Source organism: Etheostoma spectabile, chromosome 10 (assembly GCF_008692095.1).
Source record: "Etheostoma spectabile isolate EspeVRDwgs_2016 chromosome 10, UIUC_Espe_1.0, whole genome shotgun sequence".
In the NCBI taxonomy this organism is placed as follows: Eukaryota; Metazoa; Chordata; class Actinopteri; order Perciformes; family Percidae; genus Etheostoma; species Etheostoma spectabile.
Genome location: NC_045742.1, coordinates 13734726 through 13758661, shown reverse-complemented (window position 1 = coordinate 13758661; position 23936 = coordinate 13734726). Strand labels below are relative to the sequence as shown.

Here is a 23936-nt window from a genome sequence, read left to right as displayed (position 1 = left end):
ATCATTTACACTTTCAAAATAACAGAAAACCAAAAAAATGGTGTCTGCAAAAGTTTGGTCACCCTGCAGAGTTTTTAGCATGCACCGCCCCCTTTGGAAAGCTGAGACCTGACAAAAAAGAAAGACCAGGTGATGTCAATCTTAAGGTTTTAAATTCACAGACTCATCTGACCTTGCCCCAAAAATCAGCACCATGAGTTCTTCTAAGCAGTTGTCTAGAAAGCTGAAAATAGTGCTCACAATGCTCACAAAGCAGGAGAAGGCTATAAGAAGACAGCAAAGCATTTTCAGATGCCAATAACCTCTGGTTGGAATGTAATTAAGAAATGGCAGTCATCAGGAACAGTGGAAGTTAAAGAAAGATCTGGAAGACCAAGAAAAATATCAAGACAGAATAGCTCGCAGGATTGTGAGAAAAGCAAGTCCAAACCCACGTTTGACTGCACGATCCATCCAACCTGGCAGACACTGGAGTTGTGGTACACCATTCCACTATAAAGAGATGCTTGTACAAATATGGTCTTCATGAAAGAGTCATCAGAAGAAAACCTCTTCTATGTCCTCACCACAAAAATCAGCGTTTGAAGTTTGCAAATGAACATATAGACAAGCCTGATGCATTGTAGAAACAAGTTCTGTGGACCGATGAGGTTAAAATAGAACTTTTTGGCCGGAATGAGCAAAGGTACGTTTGGAGAAGAAAGGGCACAGAATTTAATGAAAAGAACCTCTGTCCAACTATTAAGCATGGGGGTGAATCAGTCATGCTTTGGGGTTGTATTGCAGCCAGTGGCACAGGAAACATTTCACAAGTAGAAGAAAAAATGGATTCAATAAAATTTCAGCAAATTTTGGACGCTAACTTGATGCCATCTGTGAAAAAGCTGAAGTTAAAGAGAGGATGGCTTCTACAAATGGATAATGATCCGAAACACACGCTCAAAATCCACGGTGGATTACATCAAGAGGCGTAAACTGAAGGTTTTGCCATGGCCTTCACAATCTCTTGACCTCAACATAACTAAAAAAATCTATGGATAGACCTTAAAAGAGCAGTGCGTGACAGACAGCCCAGAAATCTCAAAGAACTGGAAGACTTTTGTAAGGAAGAATAGGCAAAGATACCTCAGACAAGAATTGAAAGACTCTTGGCTGGCTACAAGAAGCGTTCACAAGCTGTGATACTTGCCTAAGGGGGCAGTACAAGGTATTAACTCCGCAGGGTGCCCAAACTTTAGCAGAAGCCATTTTTTTGTTTTCTGTTATTTTGAAAATGTAAATGATGAAAATAAAATCAAACTTTTTGTGACATATTATACAAATGTCTAATCTGCCATTTGATGCCTTTTGGAGATTTTTCCATCTTTTCTTGGCTTCTTTATGCACATCAATACAAATTTTTACCTAGGGTGCCCAAACTTTCAAGTCCCACTGTATGCCTGTTGGTCACGCCTCTTGTCCCAAGACCAATGCTCAATCTCAACTCTATTGAGTTTGGCTTGTTCTGGTGTCAACTACAGTTAATAATGTGAATGTAGAGCATTTTACCGTGCCATTTGTTTTACATACATGAACAGAGACAGGTATCCTGCTGGCCTGAGATCTTTTTGGACAATAGTTATGAACAAAAAGCTGCTCGTCACAATGCCTAGAATGTTAAATTTGAATTTTCATCACTGTATATTGGAAGCACGTTGCCGGTGGGCAGCATGGCTGATGCTGCACTCAGTCTGCACTGGGTCTGGGCCCTGGGGAAACCAGACTGCGCTTATTTATTCAGATTGCTGGAAAGCATTCTGTGTTCCATAAAAGAAGACAGCTATTATTATAATTGTGTCCTCTTTTCTTTTTCTTTTTAGTTTTTTTTAGCAGCATTCTCCATCTTCCTCACGTCTTAGAGATAGCTAGATTCCTCTTAGAATTGGAATTCTGCCACTCTGGGAGAATGTTTTTTTCAATTATCGCTTCACCTACATCCATCCCTCTCCAAAAGCAATCTTTCACTCACTCAGCTTTAAAAGGAAATGTGAGTTACTTTTTTGCAAAGTGAACTGTGCTTGTGTGTATCATCCCCATTATTATTAGATACATGTCTCAATGGATATTCATTCTGGAAACATTTGGACATGCTCTAATGATCATAAAAAAGTAAACTCTCAAAGCAGAAGGTTTACAGAAAGAGGAATGATCTGCTGGCATCGGAGCAGGAATGCAGTTATTCATAGCTGTTTTTAAATGTGTGCCATTATAGCAATCCATATGGCCCAGGACATGTTTGCCTCTCTTCCGCCCTGAAGCCGTTCAGCTATATTGGAAGATGGTTTTAATTAATGCCCCATTTGTTTTCTTTATTGCACAATGCAATCTGCAATTTTCTTTCCTGTTTATGCCATTGATTGCAGCGTGTATGTACGTGTAGATCATTTAAAAGAATCCAGTGTACAGAATACTGTGCTTTGCAATTATTGAAACAGCATATTTCTGTAGGAACTTTCAGCTGAGCAGTTGCAATTTAAATGTTGATATATCATATTATTGTGACCTGCTTACCATCAACGTAGAAAGGGATTATCATTGTGCTGGTGCCATCCTCATTCTGGGCCACACAGGAGTAATTTCCTGAGACGCTAGCTTCTCCTATCACCAGGGTGCTCACAGTCTAATTGGGATAAATACGGCAATTATTACAGATTGTTCAAAGCAGAAAATGTTGAGACAGATAAACAACAAATGCTTAGTATCATAATTCAGAATTCCACTTAGACTTAGACTTTCAGTGTGACTTATTCTTGGGGTTTCAATCACCAACAGAGCAATGAGTCCCTGTTAACAGGCGGGTAGAGGTCCAGAGCCTGGTCTATTTTATACTCTCCAGTGTGTCACATTAATGAAAGGATACATCTGGAGTTTAAAGCCTACTGAGTCTCCTTTAGACCTGCACTATAGATCTACTGCCGGGGCTCCATATCCACTTCCTGGAAAGCACTTCTAATGCCACACACAATTTTGTCATTGCACCAGTACAACATTACAACATTTTAATGGCTTAAATAGACAAATTAATAAGTGAAACTTGGGTGAGGGCCAGACGGTATGGGGCTCTGTTTAGTGTTCATGGTGACATCTGTTTTTTGGGGGCAGTCAGCTACATCAAAGAGAGAGTGAATGATGTGGGTGTATGCTGGCCTACACTTCCCGGGCTTGTAGGACCTATTGTGCTGACTCTCAAGACACACAGCTGTAGCGATAAAACAATTTCAGCATCCCTGTACTTACAATGCTCACCATACAAATATTCAGACAGTAAAAAATAAGTGTTTAAAAGTTATTTCTTATTGTCCAATTGATGCAGCTCTGACACTTGTTAAAACACTGATGGAGTGGCCTTATGGTATTATGTTATGGCTATTACTCACTATGATGTAACCCGAGCTTGAACACAGTCATTTTAACAGTTGTGCACAGTCCCTAAGAGGTGACCTGACCAGACACACTGTGACCTTAGTGCCTACGCCTTACCCCTGTGTTTTTCTTATATTATGACCCGGGTCAGTCTCCCTCTCTACTGGGCCTTCTGGGGAAGCACTCAGAGGCCCGACCCTTACTACGTTCTTATTCACGGGCCAACACGATTTATGTGGGGTGACAGAGAGGAATTCACTTCCAACAAATCCATCTTCTTTTAAACTGTTGCTTGTTATCATTGACCCTTAGTCCAAACCCTCATAAAGCACCAGCGTTTGGCCACAAGTACTTGTAAATAGGTGGTGCCTCCCTATTTATGTCAGAGACATATCAGAACTGATGCCCTGTGAAAATTGCCAAATTTACAATAACTTGGTGAGAAAATAATTTATTTGATTGTTTCATTTGGTGCTTAGTCAGTCAGCAGGAGTTAGCAAATCACTAGGAAAACAGTGAACAAAAAGATTTGGATTTCAAATGATCACTGATACTTTCTCCAGCGGAAAACCTTTGTGCCTATAATTCTGTTGCCTAATTTGACCCAGCCTGCTGTAATAGGTTTCTTTAACCTAATCCTTTAGACAGACTCTCGCAAGGCAGTGGAGGCCTGCTCTTAATCATGTTTAGGGTGAACAGTTTTAGTAACAGGCACCCACAGCAGTGTGACATGGCAGCATGTGTTTGATGTTTCCTCCTAAAAGCAGATAGACTGGTAGATCCCTCATTGTTACCTTAGTGTTGCCAAAAATAATATTTGAATTTGTAAAACAACTTCAATTTGCCTAAATTAATAGGTGCGACAGACTATTTCTATCTGTTTAAATGTGCTGTTTTCATGATCAAGCCTTGCTTCTATAATAACATTACATACAATTACAGCTGTTTTTCAGTGTGTATAGTGGCTTATCTTTGCAGGCAATGTCGAAAGGGGAGAATCTATAAATGTCTTTTCTCTGCTCTTGGCACATGCATGGCTTAACGGCACATAACTTTTGTTCATGTTTAAAAGGCTTAACTCCAAGAGTCTCAACAGTCAAAAAGATTATCTGATGTCAGAATAAAAGATGTTTCTCTGGCAAGACCCAGGATGAAGCTGCAGCTGCTTTATTTACAGGTCTTCTTTATCTGAAAAAACAGTGAAATGGAAGGTGCTTTTCACTCCAGTAGGGGGAAATGAACTGTGTCCGTCAGTTATAGGTGCACCATTTCAAAGGACAGGAACAGTCTGGTAGAGATCTTGCTCGTTATAGGAAGGCTTTTATACGAAAGGAAAACCAATGTAGTTATCCAAGTATGTTAGATTTAACTTTCAAATTGCAATTTACAGTATTTATCAATATAGCATCTTCCTTTTCAAATGCACCAAATCATATGCGGGAAGCCAAGGGATTTTATATATATTATAAAATCCCTATATATTTTCTTGGTTGCTTAGTCCAAGAATAAATAAAGCCTTTTTAAGAAAAGCAATGAAAAACAAGACTCGCTTCTTCAAAATGGACTGCTGAGGGCTTTTCCTGGGTTTTGGTCACAAATAAATCAAAACTAATGCACAAAATTAATATTTCTTAGTGATGAGAAGTACAGCATAACTGCTAATAGAAGAAAAATGATGAGGATTTATTGATCTCAGATGATGCATCTGACTTTCAAGCCCAAGCCACAGCTATTGGCTATTCTCTACATCTCAAGGCTTCTTCTTGATCCACTGGGATATAAAACTATTGAGTTGGGCACTGCTATTTATCAACTACATTTTTCATTCATCATACAAGTGCTACAATGCTACAAGTGCATCCGCTGTTTAAGAAAACATATGGAAACACTACACATAAAGTTAAACCACATACCTTGTTTTTTCCTTTAACCAGTTCTGCTTTGACACTTATGCTCTTAATCCAGTTGTAAGAGTAGTTTCTCCTGTCATCAATGTTGATCAGTATTGGCTTAGTGTTTACACTGCAACTGCAGGACAGAAAGAATTTAATAAGACCATGTAGCCATGCTGTCAGTATTAAACAATAAAACACAGAATAAGAACGCTGACTTCCATGTTGTTTTAATTGGGAAAATATCCTACTGTAAAAACCCTAATTCTGAAAGGCTGAGGGTATTTTAAAAGACCACCGACTGATCAGACCAAAACCAGGTCTAGACCAGCTTGTCTGTGTTATAAAACCAAGAGAAAGCATTGATTTGACCCCCACCCTTAAAGCCTTCACCGCCCGTGGTGGGGAACAATCATCCTGATGAGAGGAGAGCAGAGGAGGAAACAGCAATAGCGACAGGAAGGGCTGTGCTATGCGTCACCTCGTACAGGAACGTTCTGGCCAGAAGAGATAAGGTTGATCCTAAGACCTTGGTGGTCAACAAGGGGCAGCTGATAACTTCTCAACCTTGTGATAAAGACACCCCCATATTTATGCCCCCCTACATTATCAGCCTTATTCCACATCCTTCATAGCAAGCTACCCTCATGTCTAAACCCTCCTCACATGCTGCAATTCCCCTCCTCTCTAAACTCCAAAAGATTTAGATGAGATATGATCTTGAAGGGCTTCATGTTGGATTTACAGTGACAGGTTCTTTGCAGGGTCAAGGCTGTATAAAACAAACATTTTGCACAATTGGCCTCCCACCAGGCTATAGCTGTTCCTTTGTCTCATTAGCTGCCTGCCACTGTTCCTAGTGCCAGCCCTGATTATCTTTAGGCCTGCAGAAAGCGTTGCTCTAACGCTCTGCTGTTATTTATCATAAATCTCGCAAGTACAATTGGGTTTTTGAGATATAAAAAAAAGAACAGAGGCACTGGTGGATTAGCACCATCGAACATGTAAAATATTTTTTTTTGTTTTTTTTGTGTGCAGTGGTCCGCAATGTTGTTTTTGTGAATGGTGTTGAGGCCCGATAACCCAAGGGTAATGGCCCATTGTTTGCTCACAACTCACAGGTCTCCTGCTGTCACTGACGAGCCAGGTCCCAGGGAATGTTCATCTTGTTTGTGGGTTCACTACCAGGTTGGTATTCATACACTGATGTCACTCATACATTCAGTTCTTTTCAGCTGTGTAACAGCTCTGTGAATATGAGATTGATTTATCTCCCCGGTGTTTCCCCATCAGCCTACAGAACCACGGACCACAAACGAGAGGGCAGTTCTCCAGGGCTGCGTGTCTTTGATTAATGTGTCATATTTTGGGCCTGATTCTATTCAGGAAATGTAGATCTGTTATATAGTGGGATCCCCGGGTTGTTCTGGTGGCTCTGGACCCTACACTTATCAACTGTTAAGTCTGTAATGCTGTTTGTCTGTGTGTTTTGGGAATACAACTCCAGTATCGTGGTGGTATTACGTTTTTGTCCTTCAACACAGCTGTGAAATTTGTGCAAAATTCTTTTGTTCAGCTCGAAAGATAATAAACATACAAATTGCGTAAACAGGATTTTGGACAAAAAGAAAGTTTCAGAGTTAAGTGTCCCCTGAATAAAATATTAGAATCTCCTGGAAACTGGTGGCTAAATCTTAACATACAGTACACAACAGGTAACTAAGTGAAACACAACACTCAATCCAGGACCACTTGATTTAATTGATCTTGAATCAGATTATGTTGGGTATTCAAAATCAGGTAAACTTTCCCTTTGATATACTTTAAATTCTTCAAAATTGGTGGAAGTAACAGAACATCTAGTTTAAACATTTTAATTCTTCAATTCTACATGCTGGAACATAGCAAGATGGTGACTCACTCAATAAGCGCAGGGTCTGACTGACACGGTTGCCAGAGCCAAGTGATGTTTGGCAAGGGCACCCCGTAAGCAGTGCAGGTTAGCTGATGCTGTTTGCCAAACATGTAGGGCTGCACGTCCACAGAGGCAAGCTCTGCCTCTGAAATGATTGGCTTTACTGTGAGAGAGAAGTGCACAAAAACACAATTAAGTGCTCAGACACACAAGAGAGAGAGAGATAACAACAACAGGTTAGATGAACCATCCACCATCCCAGCCCAGCTGTGGAATCTCATAATGTCTTTATAATGAGGGCCGACAGTTGTGATGGATAGCCATGGAAAAAGTGCCATTGACACCAGTTGTACTTTAGACACTGTGTAAGAAAAGAATGGCAGGATGATTGGATAGCCTGGGGCTGTAGGTTAAAGAATAACCCCACTGTGGCCCATGCCCAGGTCACTGAATCAACCATGTGCACTGCAATCAACAGCAGACACTACACACAGTGACATAGCTTGGCAAACCACAAAACTTGCATCCTGCCACACATCCATCAGCACATTCATCATCATTCAACAGCTCAAGTGATGAACAAAGAATAAATAGTTTGATAATTGATACCAGGAATCTCTCTTCACTTCTGTGTCCTCCAATAAATTATTGTTTTTTGCGAAGCGGGACGGTCAACAACCATAAATTAAGTTTATTCAAGCCAAAGAGGGCTGATTTTTTAAATTTTTTGGCAAGCTATCGGGGTTCCTGAATAAACATTAAAGAATGCAATGAAAATAGCTTTGCCTCCTGCGGCATGCTTAAAATAACTGACATACACTTCTCTGTTCTTAGGCAGACTTCATTCAAATTGTATATGCTAAAACATGTATAACCTCTAACAGTAGCCTTCACAAAGTCATCAAAACAATAAATGACATGCTCAGTTCTTCTTTTTCTCAAGCTGTATACATATTGTATGGAACATGTTGTTTAAATGTGCTGTGCTACACTGTATTTACACAGGGTGAGGATGCAAATACATGCTGGGGAATGGGGGGGGGGCTGGAATGGCTGTGTGTCTGTGTGCAGAATAGAGCCCAGGCCATTTACACACTGAGCCAAGCCCCTTCAAAAGAGCCCCAATAATCAACAACAGCTGCCCCTGCTACGTCAATCCAGCCCTGGAATCAACAAGCCCCCAAATTCCTCTCATACTAGAGCAGCTACCTGCCGTCCAGTGAACTGCACTGAAAGCAGCTTCAGTGCTGGGGCAGCTTCAGTCCACAGCCAAGGCTTCATTTCCTTGGGATCAGCAGTCATTATAAAGTTTATGGCAACAGCTTACCATCGACTACCAGCGTGTAGCTCAGATTCCTGGACAAGCCCTTCACTTGGTTGCCCAGGCTTATGGTGAAGACCCCAGCATGCTTCTGCTGCACATCAGTGATGATCAAGTTAAAACCAGAAATCTTGTAACAGGTGAAATTCTTGTCGATAGGGACCCCATCCTTATACCTAAAAGTTGGAGGCAGGGAAAGGTTTTTAAACCGTGGATAAAGAATAACAATCAATGAAAAGAAGTAAATGGAAAGTTGACTCATAAAGTTATAATTCAGGATTTGCCACAGTAAATTATGTAGGTACGCCTACTCTTTATACATAATCAGCAGTTTTTATTGTGACTGTAAACCATTATTTACCATGCTATCGTGTCTGGTGGTGGCAGAGCGTTGACCTTGGGCTCAAATACAAGCTTTTTTCTACCTTCTTTGGCAGTCACCGTACTAGGCCGCTCATGCTTATAAGAGACATTGAGGAACGGATGCTCTGGAACAAAAGATTAATAACAGTCTGAAAGCAAAGTTATCATCATACTGTCATAGAATTGCCACAGTCGCATAATAATTGAGACACTAAAATGCTTTATTTGTGTGGTAATCTTGTAGTAGATAATACTTTGTAATCCATCCAAAGTATACTTACCATAGACAAGGACTTTTGCTGAGACATTCTTGTATATCGTGGGTTCAAGCTCAGCTTTGCAGCGGTAAACTCCCTTATCCTCCATGGTAATGTTTGGCAAGAATAAAGCCTTGCTCATCACAATAACCTTAGCAGGGCGGACTTCTGTCTTGTTCGTATAAAGATTATTTTCCTGAAGACAAAGAAAGTACCATAAACTCCACTTGCGATGGTTCCTTTTACATACAGTAGTACAGTGTCAAAAGTAAATCCTGAATCCTTACTCTCTTTTTTGGAATATCCCATGTGAAGTTGATTCTTCCATTATAGGTAGTCTCACCAGTACAGTTGAGCATTAAGGTGTCTCCAACCAACACTTTGACACGGTCTGGGGTGATCTTCACATTATTAAGAACAATAGCTGTAAAATGGAAAATATATTGTTTAATAATATGTATATGTGTGTGTGTGTGTGTGTGTGTGTATATATATATATATATATATATATATATATATATATATATATATATATATATACAGGCCAAAAATTTGGACAAACCTTCTCATTCAATGCGTTTCCTTTATTTTCATGACTATTTACATTGTAGATTATCACTGAAGGCATCAAAACTATGAATGAACACATATGGAATTATGTACTTAGCAAAAAAGTGTAAAATAACTGAAATAACTGTCTTATATTCTAGTTTCTTCAAAGTAGCCACCCTTTGCTCTGATTTCTGCTTTGCACACTCTTGGCATTCTCTTGATGAGCTTCAAGAGGCAGGCATCTGAAATGGTTTCCCAACAGTCTTGAAGGAGTTCCCAGAGATGCTCAGCACTTGTTGGCCCTTTTGCCTTCACTCTGCGGTCCAGCTCTCCCCAAACCATCTTGATTGGGTTCAGGTCCAGTGACTGTGGAGGCGCAGCACTCCATCATTCTCCTTCTAGTTTAAGTACATAATTCCATATGTGTTCATTCATAGTTTTGATGCCTTCGGTGATAATCTACAATGTAAATAGTCATGAAAATAAAGGAAACGCATTGAACGAGAAGGTGTGTCCAAACTTTTGGCCTATAAGAAGACTCAAAAAATGCTCAAGAAACAGAGTAATCAACAACAACAAATCTATATTTTTCATAAATCAAGTTGGGCCAGAAAGACAACAGACTCACTCAGTCTTTTAGGGATGTATTTTGAGTGGAACTCACGACCGTTGACCACGGTGGTACAGGTGAGCATAGTAAACTCAGTGGCGGGATCATAGGGAATCTTGAATCCGACCATCGGATCCCATACCATTTCCTTTTTAACCTTCCCTGATAATGGTCGGAGCTGCAATCAAGAGAGTAGAGCAGAGGTTTGTCAATACCATAGGTATTAAATGATGTTCAATAAAGATCACTGAGCCAGACAGACTGAAGTGTAATGCACCAAACTTAATTTATTTTGTAACTCATGGTCTACTGGGCTCAGCTGGGGACAGACCAACATCAGTTAGAGTGAAGGTCTAATTAGTTTTTATTGTGTAACCTCTGCAGTCATTTATGCAATGGAGCACAAAACACTGTGGACTCGGAAAAGGAAGTACGTGCAGTTTGTTCTCATGCCAGAGGTTGGGCTGGGAGAGGAGGCAAAGGAAGGAAAGGGAGCAGGAAGGAAGGGTGCCATAGGTTTTACCAACAGCAGGAAGGTCACACAACCACTCTCTATGCCATCTGAGTCAGATGTGATTGTCCACGGTAGGCACTATGTCACATCGTTGTATATCGATAACAAAAATCACCCTATGGCATGGTAACCTTTTTAAGATGGCTTTCACCATGACCACAATTAGTTGACAGAAAGAAAAAAAGCATCGTGCAAACCACATCATTGAGGGAGCTCTCCTCCACTGCCATTTTTACTTTAGCTGCATTCTGTCATCAAATGTCACAATTCTCATAAGTTACCTGTTGTTTTCTGACACAGGCTGTACTGTTTTTTCTACTGCATTTCCTGATGTTTGTAAAAGAGGGGGGACTAAATTTTGTCTGGAGTCTATTCTGAGAAAAACACTCTTGGAGCACCTTCCTGCTCTTACAGGAAGCAGACAGAAAGACTCCCTTCGCTACCCCTGAGCTTCCCTGAGACAAGCCACTGTCCCTCATCTGTTTTTGTGTGCTAGAGTGATTTAAAACAAAAATGGGTGTGAGAACCAGCGAGATGCCTTAAGCACAGACATTTTCTTTCTTCCAAAGATGACAAGGATGCCTGCTTTGGTATTAATAGCAATCTTGCTTTCTCAGATGATGTACTGTGTGATTTACTTCAAAGTCCATGTCCCACATGGTCTATGGCAGAGATCATCAATGGGGGGTCCTCAGAGTTAGTGCAGGGGGGGCCACCAAATTGATAAAAATATTTTTTTTAATTTAAAATACCTGAAAATGTCTGAAAATATACATTAAAGCCAACATATTAATAAATTAAAACAAAAATAACTTAAATTGATATTTACATATTGAAGATAAGTTTACTATAGGTAACTATGGTAGCTGACCAGCCGTATAGTTAAGCTTAAAGATTCACTGTGCCTTCTACATGTATGTTTAATTTTAATACATGATGCATACATTTGCAACTCAGTTGCATACAATATATGTAGTAGGGGGTCCCTACTTGGTCTCTCTTCAGCAAAGGGGTCCCTGGTCTAAAAAACATTGAAAAGCCCTGGTATATGGAACACATACATGTATACAATATATACAGAACAAGAAAACAATGTGCAAGTGGAAGACATGAGCAGAAGGTGATAACTGATCGTCTTTGTGAGGCCTTACCCCTGTGAGTTTTACAACAGCATCAGGAGAGGAAGTCCGGCAGGGGACCACAAGCTTGGTCTCATGGCTGTAGCTGAACAAGATTTCAGGTGAAGAATACTGGGACACCACAAATGGTTGCTCGGGATCTGAGAGACAAAAAAAATACCCATAAAGAGATTGAAAAAACAGGTGAGCCAGAAGTCACACTTTTAAGCAGATGTGGCCCCTTACATTTTGTCTTTTGGGATAACGATGTTTTGTAGCAAATTTACAGCTGTTGTTTTGAAAAAAGGAAACATGTTATGCTAGAGCTGAGTTTAGCAGTGCAATTGAATCAGGGCAATGTCAGGGCATCCAACACAGAAATCAAATCTCAGATCAGTTCATTCTAACCAGATAAGGCAGCAGAGCACAGATAGAGCAATCAGGCTAGTGGTGTGTTCCTAATGGGCAGCCAGGCATCACACAATTGCTGTGGGAACTTCATGACTACACAAACAGTCTGCGATTGGTGTGAGGTCAAGCAGTAGTGGTGTGATAAAGGAACTATTATTTGAAAAGTAAGCATGAAAACTATGTATTAAACAGCTAAGGGGCTTTAAAAAAGACAGAGTTAGACTAAACACAGGCACAGCAGGCTGCTTGATAGCCAAGCAAACTGTGAATCACATTCACAGAGCAACAGGGAGAGGGAACAAAGTGTTTCCAGCATTTAGTTTAGTCTAACTATTTTATATCCCTTAGACCAATATTTCATGACTTTATTTAATGTCTTTATATCAACTGAAACAACAACTAAAAAACATATCTAGGTAAAATCGGCTGAGGCTGACACTCAAAATTAGCTTTCCTTATGCTGCCCAGTACAATCTTCATTTCAGTGATACTGTAACTGTAACTGGTGCCATGTGACACTTTAGGGGAGACTTAGGATACAGTAGCCAGAGCAGGAAATCACAGTCAATGACCAGGGCTTCCCATGCAATCACGTTTGCCCTTCCACCTCCAGGAGAAACCAAAGCACCAAAGAAACCATTTCCTCTCTCTGTCTTGCTCTCTGACAAGAAGAGCTGTGTCACTTGAATCTGAATGCATGTAGATTACAATAAAGTCAGCTTCCTGTATGTAAGGGCTAATTGCAGTCATACTTAAAAATTCAGTTTTTTTTTCATTTCTTTTTTTCTTTGAGACTTTCTTCCCCTTTTTAACTTTAACTTTTTTCTTTTGCTTTTTCTGGTGTTCTCACTAATTCAGTATTTTCTTTTTGCTGGAGTGGGTGTTTTCCAGATCTCTTGTTTTGCAGAAAATATCAGATTGCTCATTAACCATTTCATTCTGTTCATTACGTGCCACTGTTTGTGGGCTCAGTTCAACACCAGAACCCTCCACTGGCGTCAGCAGATGACAATCACCCTGTGAAAACCTCTCTTTTATCTGGAGTCTTCACTTTCACAAAAACAAACAGTTAAATCCTGGATGGAAGAAAAACAACTCAATTCAAAAAGAAAGAACTCTTATCTTCGTTTTAGTTTATAGACCAATTCTTTGTATTTCTAAACAACATTACATTCAGTTTTTTGTCATGCTGGCACTCTGGACTAGAGGGGAAAATGTCAGCGTCATAAATCTACCAGAGACTGCACAGGTCACTGGATCATTGACTGCATTTGATAAATACAACCTATAATCTGAACTGGTCAGAGCACTTTGCAGGTCTCACCTTTGACATACACGTAGGTGGAGGTGATGTGGTCTGAACCATTTTTGGAGTATTTACAGCTGTACCTTCCTGTGTCATTGGCAATCAAGTTTGTGATTGTCAGTTTGCTGCAGTGTGAGTGATGTTTGGAATCACACTGCTCCACCTTCACCCCCTCTGATGAGGTCAATCGACCGGGATCAGCAAGTGTCCATTGCAGCAGGCCATGACCTCTGACAGAAGATAGAGAAGGATAGAATTAATGAACAAAATATTTCTTAGTTGACTTACGGTTTGAAGACTGAGACTACTCTGTGTAAAAAACTAAATATGATATTTTAATATTTGCCACATCACATTACTGTTGATTTCTTCTCCTTAAAAAAGCTCTGGATCCAAAACTTCTATTTCGGATCTATTTCAAGGAAATGTGTCACAGCTGGCAATTAATTCAGCTATTTAGTTTAGGAAGGCAGCGGCTGCCTCTCCCCCTGGGACTTTTTGACTTGATGTTCATTTTAAGTTTATTTTGAGTTAATCTTGAGACATCCAGTAACTTGAACTTTCACATGGGAACATGTTTCTCCTGAACGATGTGCTCAGCTAACACATTCTTTCCACATAGCATCCATTTAAAAACTCTCATTAAAGAGATCCCAGAGGAGCATCAAACATGTCTTGCATACCACTGCCTTTGCCTGCAGAATTTTGGGTCAAGCAACCTCTAGCTCTTATCCAGTGACAAAAAGCAAGCCAGTATTGTATGGCCAAGGCATCTTAGCATATGGCCTTGTAGGGAAGCATAACATTAGGTAGAAACAAGTTACTAAGCATTCCTTGCGGGCCTAAAAAATGATGCAAGGCTCTCTAAATTCTTAACAAATGTGAATGCAGCACACTTGGGTCCCAGCATCCCAAAAGGAAATTGCAACAGACTGATAATTGTGGACCACCACTGGTTCCCGTCAAGGACTGCCCCAACTTCTTTGTAGCCAGCAAGTGTCCCCAGGCCCAGGCATGTCCCGTTTATTCCCCCCCTGGCCTTTCTGCCATGTACTGAGACCAGAGTCTAAACTCTATGGCTGCAGTGACAGTTTAGAAACAGACTGAACTAATAGAGTATTCTTATTCTTAGGTCGCTGTGAGTGTTAAACTATTATATATTATATTATTGGATTTTGTTACTGATGCATTAACATGTAAGGAGCATTTTAAGGTTGGGTAGTTAATTATGTAACAATACATTGAATGTTCAACAAGTCTTGTACAGTATGATTTTGTAAAGTATAACTATTGACTATAGCTGTTAAATAAATGTAGCGGAGTAAAGTATTTCCCCCTGAAATGGGCAGAAGTATAATGTGGCATGAAATGGAAATGATCAAGTAAAGTAAAAACCAAAACATAAAATTTGTACTTAAGCAGAGTAATACAAAAATACAAAATACATTTCACTATTCCAGGGACACATTCTCGTGTCTCAGCATATTGTTTGTAATTGTTTGTAATCTTGAAATAAAAACAATTGGGTCACCAAAAATATATATATATTTCACTATCGGCAAAAAGTTACATTAACACTGATTGTATTTAAATTAAATTTTGTTTCTATTCACTTGGCATTGAAAACAAATAGGTGTGTTGCATACTTGCATATGAGGGTTAACAACTGGTCCTTAGAAAGAGTGAGGGGATCGGCAGAAGGCTGAGTCTTCAGCGCATGCTCTATCTCCAAATGTCCTGTTAAACACACGCATGCACACACGTACACACGCACACACGCACACACACACACACACACACACACACACAGAGCACTTTGTGAGAAAGGCCAACAAACATGCTAATTTACAGCACCTTATTAATGTTCGTATTTCACTATCACATCAAACAACAAAATGAAAAACATGGTAGAAATGTTCATGAATCACTTCAGCACTGTGCACGACACAGTTCTGCTTCTTGTGCAAGTGATGGTCTGCTGTGAGAACACTGGGGGTGTTTTTCCGATGTTGGGAAGGCAGGTTGTTGAATGAATAGTGGTCTGGGATGAGCAGAAAGTAAGAATGAAAGAGAGAAGTTGGAATAGAGGAAGGAAATGATATGAGGAGCAGCTGAGTTACAGAGAACAGAGGCAGATCCTGATGAAAAAACCCGTCTGTTTACCGGAAATAAAAAATTTTTTTTGCTGCCTCCAGGTTCATTAGAAACTAATTTGACTTCTGGCAGTGGCAACACACCGAACATCAAAAACAACACACCTTCAACGTTCTGTGTGTGTATTGCGTCATGGCAGTTTCTTGCTATGACAACCAGCCACGGCTTGCCTCATTCATGTGGCGGTACTAATATGCAATGGAAAAAAGAGGACAGGGCACCGCAGTTGAGTCGAGTCGAGCCGATGTGAGTCGAGCCGAGGCGAGACGAGCAGGTACCATTAATTTAAAAAACGCCATAACAGTGATCAACATAGGATACACTGGGATTCTCACTGCTGTCCAGGAGGTGTCACAGTCCCATAAGTGATTTCCGTCTTTTTACTGAGCTCCCTGAACAGCTTGTCATTGTGGTCCGAAAACAAGTTTATTACTGTTGTTGCCAATTGTACACAGCCTGAAATCAAAAGTATTACACAATTATCTAAAACCTTACATTCAAGGAGCAAAACATTGGCCCATTTGTGCACCACTATAAGCACAACTTCTGGGATTGCTCTGAAGCTGGTTCTCATTAAAAGCCATTAAGAAGAGGACAGGCATGGAACAAACAAGAGTGAAAAAGGGAGACAGAGGGACTTTTGGTTCAGTTTCAACTGATGATGGGGTTTAAGAAGGTCTGAAATCAAAAGTATTACACAATTATCAAAACCTCACACTCAAGGAGCAAAACATTTGTGCACCACTATAAGCACAATGTCAGCTTTACATTTTTTGCCAAAAAATACATTTTGCAAATCACTAAAAACACAGTTAGACACAGAAGTATATCATGATGTCGCTTCCTTGCATTTCCAAAGCACTGACTCTCAAATCACTACGCCTATGAGCAAATCTGTGAAACACAGCCATCAGGATTCGACATTCAAGACGATTCTTCCCACGTTGTCTTGCCAATGAGGATATCGCCTGTGATGTTGATGAAATTCTCTGGACATACAGTATCCAGCTAGGCGAAGAGATATTTTGTAATTGCATCCTGTACTGGATACAGTATGTTATGTCTGTCTGTTGTTTGCTGAGCTAACAGTGTTATACACACTACTGTAGTAGAAACCGGGATGTGTTTTGTTGACAGATTTGGGTATATGGAGAGATATAAATAATATTTTCCTCATTCTGTAGCATTAGTCTTGTGTGGTGTTTGGTGAACTTATTGTATATTTGTACTTTCTCTGTGTACTTTTTTAGTGTACGTTTACAATACTTTAGTGTTTAATGTTAACAACAGCAGTGTGTAACTAGTTCAAATTGAATTAAGTCATATGAAACTTGTGTGTTTCATATGGTAACAAAATATGTTTTTTATAAATTAGTGTAGTTTTTGAGTGTTTTATTTTGCAAAGAGTTTGAGATGTTCTGCTGATTGGGTGTGTGGTTGTGCTAAGTGTGTGTAGTGTTTTGAAAAAAGTCCCTACTTTGAAAATTAAGCAATTGAAAAAAACTGAAAGTCAACTCCCCAAATGTGACATCACATCTGATCTTAGGGGAAATCTTTATTTGTAGCACGTAATCACAAAATACAATGAAGCTAAACAACAGCATACTGTATATGCACACACACATGGAAAACCACACATACACAAGTACACCTGGATTTCCAAATGCAAACACATACACAAAAAAACACACATACGTGTTACTAGTATTTGTCTATTATTCTGTACAGCTGTTGTGCTAAGAATGAGCTGACAGTGCCAGTGTTGGCAGTGGCACTCAATATCGACTTCCTCGCAAAATATTATAACCTCATTGTTGTATTGTCCAAGGTTATGCAGTGGGGAAAGGATGTGGCTCATGCTATGATACTACATGCTTTCAGCTGTATTTAAGATTAATACAAATCTATGTTTCTGACTTTAATAAACAATCCCAGAAAACTGTTTTTCTCCTGAAATGTCCAACAAATTTCCAAATGTATTTTCCTGTCTCACATCATGTAATTGAATTTCTTGAAATGAGAACTTTGCAAATAATTAATCAAACTAATGTTGACCCCTGGGGCCTGTTAAATACAAATTGCAAAATATAAAGCACAATATATCATGTGCTGTCAGCAGCATTATTTTATGCATGTTCAACATTCAGTTCTTTGACTGATGTTGTGATTCAAAAGCAACACATGTAGGAATGATGGCATCTACTTACACACTAACGCCAATAAAAACAACTGAAAAAATCTTCCTGACCTTGAATTGCACCAACAGGCAGCTCATCTCTTAAAACTTGCCAATGTTTCGCCTATTCTCCTCAGTAACACACTACAGATGGATGAATCAGCAGGGGCTCCCAGCAGCCCACTGAAAGAGAAAAAACATCCCGCAGTCGTCGCTCTACCCCCAAACCCTCAAACCTCCCACCTGCCCTGGTGCCTGCCCAACGCTGACCTCAGCAGGCGTCCCGACACCCCTAACCCCCCGTAACAGCTGTGTACTGCATTCCTCCAGCGAAGCGCCTGAAAAATGACAGAAATTGTGCTTACTGTGTTGGTTGAAAGAGCTCTAAAGCTGGTTCTCATTAAAAGCCATTAAGAAGAGGACAGGCATGGAACAAACAAGAATGAAAGTGGGAGACTAAGTGACTTCTGGTTCAGTTTCAACTGATGATGGGGGTTTTAGTGAGTCACATAGCATCAAACTGATTATTGACACAGGTCTGATTTAACTAAGATTAGACCAGGATCACATTTGTATGTCATTGTCCTCACTTGGCATTGATGAGGGGAAGTTGCACAGGACACAATGTTTGGAAAACATTTGTGTTTTCCTCATTCCGCAACACTGTTCAAAAATGTTTGTGGCCCAAAAAAAACCATTTAAATATTTAGTCTGAAAGAACAGCCAAACAATCAAAACTGAAAGAGTTTTTCAATTTACCTAAGAAAGAGGTTCAGCAGTGCAACCAAACTTTTTGACCCTAGACTAACCTAACTGCTTATATATATCTATATCTCTATATATATCTATATATATTTAAATATAGATATATAGATATATATAATCATTAATAATAATAATTATTATTATTATTATTATTATGTAATATATTGACAAGATTTATTTAGAGAACCATGGTAAGATGAAGCCCCCAAAAGTAAGGTGCTCTTGTTAGCTATTACGTTATTATTATTATTTTTTATACCTACTTCACAGAGTTAAAATATTACAACAACGTTACAGAACTAAAGGTTGAGCATACAACAAACTAATATCTGAACAATAACACCAAAGAACAATAACAATAAAGGAGCTTATAGTGGAGCAGATAAGTGCCATTTTTTAGGGTAATCGTTCACTTGTGGATACAAGCACCAAAATTGGTACAATTACTCAGTGGGTAGTGCTCTTTCAAAAAAGTACGTTAGCCATTGCAAAAAAACTTCATGGGAGCCGCGGCGGCCATATTATTTTCCGCCATAGCCAAATTATGTATATTTGCATGATATCTCCTGAACAAAACATTCAACTGCTTAAAGGATGATGTCTACCCCTATGTTTTGATGGTCAATGATTACAATAATACCACACACAACATAAATGAAGGCCTCTAGACAGCTGTTGCAGCCATTTTGGATTCCGCCATAACCTAATTATGTATTTTCCATCATATCTCTTGAACCGTACAAGATAAATCACAAGAGGCGATATTTACCCCCATGTTGTGATGGTCAAGAATTACAATGAGACCATATTCAACATCATAAATATCAATAGTTAAAGTCCTCATATTGATTTGGAGAGGACTTGAAGAAGAAGAACCTAAACTTTATGAGCAAATCAAGAAAAACTGCAGGAACTTCTTCCATCAGGAACGTGCCTCTGTCAATTCTTTGAAGAAAAAGGTGCTGAAGGAGGATTGCCAGCTCTTCTCCAAACTGTTCATCTCATGCAAGAGCAGAGAGTGTGATCTGAAGGAGCTCTTTAGACATGAAAATCTGCCATTCCCTGCTGCCTTGAGTGATGGTGGGAAGCTCCACGCCCCCCCTTTGGCAAGTATCACAGCTTGGAAACGCTTCTTGTAGCCAGCCAAGAGTCTCTTTCTGGACTGTCTGTCACGCACTGCTACTTTAAGGTCTATCCATAGAAGAGGACATGAAGCCAGACGCAAAGTGATCAGCAATGGCAAAATACCCAAGAAATGGCGTAACATTCTCAGTGAGGATGAGAATAAAACTGAGCTGTTCCACTTCCTCGCTGACAGAATTGCAGAAACTTTAACACCAAATGTGGTTATAGTGACCAAAGAGGATCAAGCTGTCAGCAACCACTCCATCAACCTAGATGATGTAAGTCCATGTACCGTAGTCATGAGGAAGCTGACACTAGGATCTTTGTCCATGCCAAAAATGGTAGCAAAAACCTTATGGTCAAAGCCAGTGACAGCGTTCTTGTTATAGCAGTCAGTGGTCTACCAGTTCTTCGGGACATTGGTCTGCAACAATTGTGGCTTGCTTTTGGCCAAGGAATGAATCTTGGATGGATCATGACCTCTATCAATGTATTGGAAGGGAGAAGAGCAGTGGTATTCTTTTCTTTCATGCATTCACTGCCTGTGATGTAGTTTCAGCCTTTGGTGGCAAAGGGAAGAAGACTGCTTGGCAAACATGAAATATATTGGACAAAGCTTCTGAAATCTTCAGCCAGCTCAGCCACTACCCTCCAAGAATGGATGACGGCAACCTGAAGATTTTAGAAATGTTTGTGGTCATGATGTAGAACAGATCCAACGAAGCAGGGGGAGTAGATGAAGCCCGGTTGGACTTGTTTGCCAAAAAGTAAAGGCCATATGAAGCCATTCCTCCTACTCAAGCAACATTGCTGCAGTGTGTAAAGCGTTCAGCCTACCAGGCAGGCTGCATCTGGAGTCAAGCAACTGTACTCCAGCCAGAAGTACTGAGTCCTTCTGAGTGGGGATGGACCAAGAAAGGTGATCAATGGCAGATCTTCTGGACAGAGCTATCACCAATTGTAGAGAGCTGTCAGCAACTGACCAAATGTGGATGCAAAGCAGAATGCCGTGGAAGATGTGAATGCTATCACTTTGGTCTTAACTGTACAGCAGCTGTAAGTGCCAGGACTACCAATGTTGGCATAAATACATTACAATAACCCACTTAAATAAAATGAACACAAATACAATAATGTTATGTGCCTCCAGAAAAGTAAATAATAGGGATGAGCGAGTACAGCATTATCTGTATCTGTTTACCACATGAATTATCTGTATCCGGATCCGTACTCGGACTGGGCGGGGCCTAAACCGGAAGTGGTCAGATTTAACCCGGAAGTGGGTCGGGTTCTCTTGAAATGTGCGGGGCTTTAACCGGTATGTTATTTAAGCATGCAATTGATATGAGTTGATCAAAAATTGTTATATTTATTGCTGATTTGAAAACTACATGACAGCATCGAGCTTCAGATCAATGGTGTTGTCATGGTAACAAACAAACTATATACAGAACGTTTTGCAACAATGAATACAACACATGCGGTTGCAATTATGAAGTAAAATGTAATGAACAAGAGTTTTCATACTCAATATAACTTTCTTTTTTTAACTTTTTATTTTTTTATGATCAGTGGGATTTTTTTTTTGGTTCTTTTTTATTTTTTTTATTTCCACACCAGGTATATGTGTGTGTGTGGTGTGTGTGTGTGTGTGTGTGTGTGTGTGTGTGTGTGAGTAAGAGAGAGAGACACAGAGAGAGAGGGGGCGGGGGGCAGCTGACAGTAAAAAAAAAAAAATCTCATGGCAGAGACGCAACGAGAGTTGCATTTAAACCAGGCAGCATGTCTGAAACCCACGTTCACCAGAAATCTACTGGTTACTAAGTAAGGACTACAAACCCCACGTTCACCAGAAACCTACTGGTTACTATGTAAGTACTACAAACCAAAGTTAAAAACAAACCTGAAGCTGAAGAAACCCTAAACGTTAACGGAACAGATCCGCAGCCCCGATTGACTGCCTCCCTGACGGAGCGGGAGTGGGAGCGGGAGAGAGAGAGAGAGAGAGAGAGAAGAGAGAGAGAGAGAGAGAGAAAGGCCGAGGGAGCGAATTTCTCCTTGTTCTGTGTGTGTGTGATTGAGCTGAGCGTGTTTGTAGGCGGGGGGGCGCTGTGATTATCACAGAATGCTGCGCGGCCAGTTAAGGAGTTGTATTCAATCCGAGCACGGATATTGACTCATATTACTCGTATTATACTTGTACTCGGCAAAAGTGCTTTATCCGTACCGGATACTCGTTTCAGCCGGATACTTGGATCACCCCTAGTAAATAACTTAAAACCTCCTGTTACTTTGACATGCTTTAATAATACATTTTTTCTTGGAATTATGTCATGTTTCATGGATTATTTACTCTACATACCACTATAGACTCTCAAAACACAAAATAGATATGTATGTAACATCCTTATAGTAAAAAAAAAAGGATTCAAAAGGTAAAAACCTTGAAATATGTCCCAATAGTAAAATTATGTGGGCAGATATGTGTTTTCCAATGATGGAAATGGCGGCCATCTTGGAAAATGGCGGCCATTTTGAAAAATTAAGTGGCTAACGTTATTTTTCAAATTATTGGCCCCAGAGGGATAACCACACCAAATTTGGTACTTGTATCCACTTGTGAACGATTTCCCCCCTTATCTGCCCCACTATTAGAGCAAATGCGAGAAAAAAGGATGTTATAAGCTGGAATAACCATGGCAAAGTATGCTTTTGCAGCATGCCGCCAGTAGCTCATGCATGATCTTGCGTAATAAAAAACACTTTTACTGTATAAGATGAGTACTGTCACTGACGGGAAACCCAGAGTCACATCCCTTCAAGTGCAGGGAAATAATGTGCGGAACTCCCTTTTATTTTGCAGAGAGTACACTTCATCTTCCTGTACTTCCTGTGCCATCATGAAACAACGCAACTGTCTTGAGAGTCAATCTTTTTTTGGTGTGTTCAAGGCAAAAGTAACAATACGGCATGATGATTCCCTTGTCTAACCTTGCCAATTGAATCCTTGTACTTCTGTAACAACAAAAGACATAGAAATGGTGGAGAGTGAATTACAGTTTAACAAAGGAGTGCAGGGTCACTCTTGGTGAGTCATCTTGGCTGTAATGTGACAATGGCATCAAGAGCCAAACAGTAGCGCCAATCTGCTGTGGCCACTGAGATGTGCTTACTGTCCTATAATGGAAATGGCTAGCACGATATCCGTTTAGCCTGTTGATGGTCAATTATAGGAATTGGAAACAATTGCAACACACTACACATGAACTTGTTTTTAAATGATCTCTGAAAGATTAAAGTTACTATTTCTAATGAGAATAAGTTACTACTCTACTGGTTGGTGTGAGGTGCCAGTGATGTTTTAATAATAAATTGCCTTTAGGTTGAGTTTTTCAAGACAAATAATTACAACTAAAGTTGAAATCTTGACAAGACTTGAAACCACCTGCCAAAATATGGAGTAGCTACCACTGCTCTGGCTGTGTTACATGGTTAGTGTGCCCTGGAGTATTTTCTCTCTCACACAGTCCTTCTAAAGCCCCTCCACTTTGCCAACTGTTAGGTTAAGACAACATTTAGGGAGAGTGCTTTTTTTATTAGCCGTATATTAGTCATTAGAGATTTGGAGGCTAAAATGCCCCAGACTCCTCTTAAAAAAGAAAAAAAACAAAGGAACATCTGGCCTTGATGGGTGGCCATTCTAGGTTATATAAAGTTGAGTAGAGCCAACAAACAGGAATCGCCTGTATAAAAGTCCTAAATGGTAAACCCAGAGGATTCCTGTTCCATAACGTATGATTAAGACTAGTAGGCAGACAGAAGCTCCTCGAAATTGAAATCTCATGCAGGATTCAAAGAAAATATATTGCTGGCTCAGGATGGATATGCCTAGTATAGACCAGATGCTGCAATCATGCAATAAGAACAGCTACACAAAACAATTTGTTAAGTTATATCCTTGTGTAAGGGAATGGCTTTATCTGCTCTACTTTTAAATCTCCCAATCCAGGTGATATTGTGTGTGTGTGTGTGTGTGTGTGTGTGTGTGTGTGTGT

The 23936-nt window shown here is 39.9% G+C and overlaps 1 protein-coding gene across 3 annotated transcripts in view; it reads right to left on the bottom strand.

Annotated features, from left to right (window-relative positions):
• kdrl (kinase insert domain receptor like) overlaps positions 1-23936 on the bottom strand; it is a 55494-nt gene that overhangs the window by 25095 nt on the left and 6463 nt on the right. For 2 of the 3 annotated variants that reach the window (XM_032528582.1, XM_032528581.1), the window contains 11 exons: positions 15308-15398; positions 13680-13891; positions 11978-12105; positions 10331-10490; positions 9438-9574; positions 9175-9346; positions 8892-9018; positions 8537-8706; positions 7216-7372; positions 5316-5430; positions 2551-2659 (listed from right to left, as the gene is read on the bottom strand). In XM_032528582.1, coding sequence (XP_032384473.1) covers positions 2551-2659; positions 5316-5430; positions 7216-7372; positions 8537-8706; positions 8892-9018; positions 9175-9346; positions 9438-9574; positions 10331-10457 — 1114 coding nt within the window. In that variant the 5' untranslated portion in view covers positions 10458-10490; positions 11978-12105; positions 13680-13891; positions 15308-15398. The remainder of the gene's footprint in view (positions 1-2550; positions 2660-5315; positions 5431-7215; positions 7373-8536; positions 8707-8891; positions 9019-9174; positions 9347-9437; positions 9575-10330; positions 10491-11977; positions 12106-13679; positions 13892-15307; positions 15399-23936) is intronic. The other variant, XM_032528583.1, reaches the window with a different exon arrangement.